The following is a 5599-nucleotide window of genomic DNA, read 5'->3' on the forward strand; positions in this document are numbered from 1 at the left end:
ATGTAGAGGTGACGACGATACGAGCGCCGATGCATCGATTTATTTGGCTTTTCGAAGGTGAGATGAAGTCGACTGAGCTAAGCAGCCGTTGCAAAATATATCGCCAAATCCTGCTATAATTTGCCTTTCTCAATTACGCTCAACTTACCAAACTTTTCCGAAATTTCATTCCATAGGAAGTGGAGAACTCTAATTTCAAGCTTCGGGGATAATCGTCTTACATTACTTCAAAGCTCCCAAAACCAAATTGAATATAACATATTTTACTATTCTCCCTACATACTCTAATCATAACTTCATATAAATTTGTATGATTTTGTAAATAATTAAACAATGCCTGCTGCATTTTAATAAAAAATATTTATTGATCCACTTGATCGACTTCGGATCCATGTGATTTTTGTCATTTTCGGGGAATATCGAAACTAGAGGGTGAAAAACTTTATTATTCACTATTACCTAGATAATGAGCGTAATAATATTCATTTATAAAGATTTCCGAATACGAGCATTTACAGTAACATTATAAACAATGGAATATTATAAAATTACAAAAAAAATGAATTTTATTAACGATCATTTATTAATAAAATATTCAGTCGTATATTTACCTAAAATTTCTGGTTAATGAAATTCAAAATCAATAAATTCTTTATTTGAGTATGTTTAGAAATATTTCATTACTTTGTTTTCGATAAAAAGATTACATTATTGAAATCTGTCAATAATTATGTAATGTATGCCGCAACGGCATTTATATATAAGAATAAGTATGAGAGATAGAGATAGGGAGAGAGATGTAGCACACTACATCGCTACACTCGCGTATTCGCATAATACGTGCATTCATATAGGCTCGTATTGCGCTCGTGTACCCACACACAAGCACCTTGTGGACACAAAGCGTTCTCGTATGTAACACTACATAACATGTATTATTTATTTAAGAGCTCTTCGCTATAGACATGTTGTGTTTTAAAATGTTTAAAATGTTTAAAAAATGTTGAAAGTCTGGGAAATTATATGATACGCTCGTGCACGTCCGCGTACATTAATGAAAGTCTTGCGAGAAATAGCTAAACTGAAATTTACCTGCGTGAAAAATTATACTAATCCCTGAGAGTCGTAAAAAGTACGAATGCTTATCGAAATGTGAAAAGTCTAGACGATTAGGAATCTTAATCGTAGCCGTACATCATTATAATATATTATCATAGTAAAATAACAATTTTCAAAAGAAACGCACTTTTCATCTGAAAATTCATTCGATTTGCATTTTATTCGTATTTAACTCTTTACTGTACATTTAAATTGTAAATTCTTAATTTATTGTGAGGCCATTAGTTATATATATATATATATATATATATATATATATATGTAACATTTCTGCGGCCGTTTTCGCAGAATCGCTCTTTCTCGTCGTAATATCATATCCCTTGGTTCTTCCACATAATTGTCATCATAATAATTTCGCTGAATTTTTCAAATTTCACCAAAATAATAAACAGATTGGGATTATAAATTAAAACTACAAACTTCCCTCACCAAAAACTCATGCGACTTCCGACAAACTGATCTATCACGTATCTCCGCGAACAATTTTTATAAAAGCATTTCCACAAACTATCGCAAATATACCATAAAACCGTGAAAATTTCCTTCACCCTCGCAAACTTTCAAGCATACTTTCACATTTCCTTAAACCATTAAACCATTAAAATCAATGAACGATCTAACGACAAATGACAGCTCCCACTCTCCCCTTTTGCACGCAGCTCCGACTTATACCAGTGATAATGATCACACTACCGGCATCAATGCTATCGTCACGTCTTCAAACACACGCGCACACACGCACCAAACAATTACGCTAAAATGCTGTGAACGAATTTTTCGAAAAATTACGCTTTCACGACACTTTGCCGTGCGACACTAAGCCACCTAAAGCAACTCGCAAAACGGGGGAGCGGGGAGGGGGACGGAAAAAAAGAAAGGAAAGGGCCAGGACGTAAGCCCGGCCCTCCGATGATGGAAATCGGTCGCCCGACATCCGTAATAAGTCGCGGGCTCGATAAGTCGACTCGGCGGGGACTCTTGCTCGCTCGGACAATGAACGAGGCGAGAAGGAGGCGGCGGTCGATCGCCGACCAGGTAAGCGGCTCGAGCGCTTCCACGTGCTCGCATAAGAGGGCCCCATAGTCTGCGCAAGCGAACACACCCAGAAATCAGAGTCACATTGCGTCTCGCTCGGCCCCAGTGTCCGCAAGTCCATCGGCGCCGCCACCGCCGTAGCCACCACCGTCCGCCGTGGCCTCGGAGCCGTGGACCAGACTCGCGACGATGCCGCCCCACCGTAACGCCAGCATCCTTGTCTTCGTGATCCTGGCCTCGCACGTAATAGGTTAGAGCACCGAACTGGGCTTTCGAGGCGTTGCAGCGGCCAGGCGGGCGCGGTCGCCTGGCCCGAGCTGCCACTCCTGAATCTCTGAGCGCCGCCATATTGGATTCGCGTCCTCTCCGTTAGAGACACGGGACGCGCAGTGCGCACTCGATACGCGAATCTCCCCGAGTTGAACGCCGCGGTTATCATGTTCATCTCGTTTACCTGAGGGAGAGCCGCTTGCCCGGCCAACCTTCCAAACTCAAACCTTTTGTCGTTCTAGGCAGCCTCGGTATAAAGTGCTACCAGTGCAGTAGCGATACCGATCCGGAGGGTGAAGATAACTGCGGGGCCTACGAGAAGTTTAACAAGGAGCGCAACATCCCCGTCGAGTGCAACAGCGATGAGTCCAAGATGCCCGGCACCTTTTGCGTCAAAATCACCCAGCAAAGTCCGCGTGGTTTCATTTGTGAGTATGACGTGCTACCCAAATAAAACGAACCAAGCATCGGTGATCTTAGTGTGCGACCTCTGACACGCGTACCTCAAAGCGTATTATTTGTACCCATTGTGCCTATGCTCGTCGGATATGTCATAATAGAGCGTAGGCGTTACGTATACATTGGCATTTGAGAGAATTTTTAGTGTAATGTTTACAAAATAAACGAATACAACGATGGAATTTCATTGTATCGAATTCATAGTATAGGAATGGCATCGCTATTAATATCGGCGAAAGTAGTTAATAACGACTACCGTGCATAATTAATCCAATGTAAAATTATCTAATTATTCACTAAATTTTACTTTTGAATATATAAACTACGAATTGTGTCTGAAGTGTTATAATTTCATCAAAAAATTTGCATTCTCAACAGTATATCGTCGTATGCATTATGTTGTATATATTCGCGTTTTAATTCCTATTCTTTCACTTGACAAATTGGCCCAATCTTCGAGGGTACCCTTAAGACTCGTAACTTACATATGCATTTTGCGCATAAATTTGCAAAACGTGAATTCCCATTATAAGTTTACTGCAAAGCACGAAAAAGGCTTTTTCATACTTTTTGTTATTCTCTATATCCAAACAAAAAAAAATCTATATCCGTAGTAGGGTGAGGCTATAGTTAATAAATACTTCTTATACAAAATTTATTAAAAATTTTTATTATGAAACATACAATTATTTTGAAATTCAGCGTTTAATGTTTTGACTGGCAACGATTAGGCAAAATACTCACGTAATCAAGAAATATATTAAGTTATTCCATTGCTTTTAAATAAATTTTCAATACAAGGACGAAAATTATTTCCTAGCTCTAACCGTAAACCTTATGGCAGAATAAAATTGAAAGTACATCATCTTTACTTTTAATGGTCGATTGATTATATTATTAAATTGCCGTGTAAAATTCTAATTCCCGTATTAATTTCATCAATGCATTATTTATAAACGTACCGTAGATAACGGAGTGCGATTCACGAATGATCGTTTTGTAAAAATTTTCTCAAAATTTTGTTAGGCCCAAAATCGAGCGAAGCACCAGTCTATTGTAATAACGTCGAAACTTGTGCAATAAGGGTGCTGTGTAAAAAAAAAAGAAAAAGAAAGAAAGAAAAAAGATAAAAGAAAGTAGTAAAAGAGGGAGAAGATGATAGAATAGGATAGCAACGCTTTATCAGGAACAGACGACAAAAAGGAAAATACGAATTAGCGATCGTGTAATGATAGCCATATAAAGCGAAGGGCTGATTATAATTGTCTGATGTTGCAGGGGACGGGAGATGGCGTCAGGTGATACGTCGGTGCGCGTCCGTAGCAAACACAGGTGTCACGGGGGTCTGCAACTGGGGCGTTTACGAGAACGGCGTCTATTGGCAGGAGTGTTCCTGCTCCGAGGATTCCTGCAACGCCGCCACGAGCCTGAACATCGGACTCGTGACGATGCTCTTCGCACTCGTTGTCCCCTTGTCTCTCAGCCTTCGATAATTCGATTTGGTCGCTCCTAGGCGAATAACAAGAGCACGAACAAGCCAGAAGAGGAAATCGCTCCCGGCGAGCCAACCGTAGTGAATTCTATTTCTTTTACTGCCGCCCCCTCTTCCCTTCACTAACTGACCACCTACCACATTTCCCCTCGCCGCACCACCACCACAACCCCCATACCATCGCGCTCATACACGCTCTCTCTCTCTCTCTCTCTCTCTCTCTCTCTCTCTCTCTCTCTCTATCTATGTGTATATATATATATATATATATCTCTTCTTGACGCGGTAAATCCCATTTTGTAAATCAAAAATGTATACCACTATCAGAATCCATTGATTTTTCTGTTCAACGGCTACTGATTTTCTTGCTTTGCGTTTTACTTCCAAGTTCGAGGGAACGACATATTAAATTATGATGAAGGGAAGAACTGTTGACATTCCTGATGGAAAAATTTTCTTGACTATTTCTTCGAGAAAAAATCTTTCGAATAACCAGAATGCGTTTAGAATATGTTATCAAGGCTTGGATCAATTTTTCCTTTATATTTTTATAAAAATTTTTATACTTAACATTCGCTAGAAAGAAAGTGTTCGACTATTTCAGAAATCCTATAAATTTATCACTTTATTTCTTAAATCTTCGAAATGCAATATTAAAGATTATATTAAATTTAATTTTAAATTAATTTACTAATCATTTGCCTTTTATTCGTCGTTTAGCGTGTGTGTGCGTGCGTGCGCGCGCGTGCTTATGTGCATCAAGAAGTAGGTAAATGTATAATTTTAAATGATTTATTTTGGGCTTTTCAAAAAAGTATTTAAAGAAAAACAAACTTATAACAATGTTATTAAATACGAAAGAAAATCTTAGTTGTAGCAATATTATTATCATTATTATCATTATTATTATTTATTATTATAATTATCATTATTGTTATTATTATTATTATCATTATTATTATTATTATTATTATTGGTTTTGTCAGGTTACTTCTTAAAGTAAAATTCTACTTTACCTACATATCAATTACTAACTAGGCACTCAGTGAAACACTTTCTAAAAAATCTAATATTGAAGTGATCTAGTTGAAAATGCATTATCCCCTTTTACGTATTTTCTATCTTTTGTAAAGCTTCCGTGTAAATGTTTAAAGTCATTATCTCGGCTTACCATAATTTTATGTGCTGTTACGGACTTCGTTTTGGCACATTACTTCGTCATCT

General features: G+C 38.0%; 1 protein-coding gene across 1 annotated transcript; it reads left to right on the forward strand.

The window, feature by feature from the left end:
• The first annotated feature begins 2122 nt into the window (after window positions 1-2122).
• LOC105368589 (uncharacterized) lies at window positions 2123-4531 on the forward strand. The gene is made up of 3 exons (XM_011507623.1): window positions 2123-2404; window positions 2667-2852; window positions 4162-4531. The coding sequence occupies exons 1-3, from the start codon at window positions 2344-2346 to the stop codon at window positions 4374-4376; spliced, it is 462 nt and encodes a 153-aa protein (XP_011505925.1). The 5' UTR covers window positions 2123-2343; the 3' UTR covers window positions 4377-4531.
• Window positions 4532-5599: the final 1068 nt, after the last annotated feature.

This window comes from Ceratosolen solmsi, unplaced genomic scaffold, assembly GCF_000503995.2.
Source record: "Ceratosolen solmsi marchali unplaced genomic scaffold, CerSol_1.0 scaffold1, whole genome shotgun sequence".
Taxonomy (NCBI): Eukaryota; Metazoa; Arthropoda; class Insecta; order Hymenoptera; family Agaonidae; genus Ceratosolen; species Ceratosolen solmsi.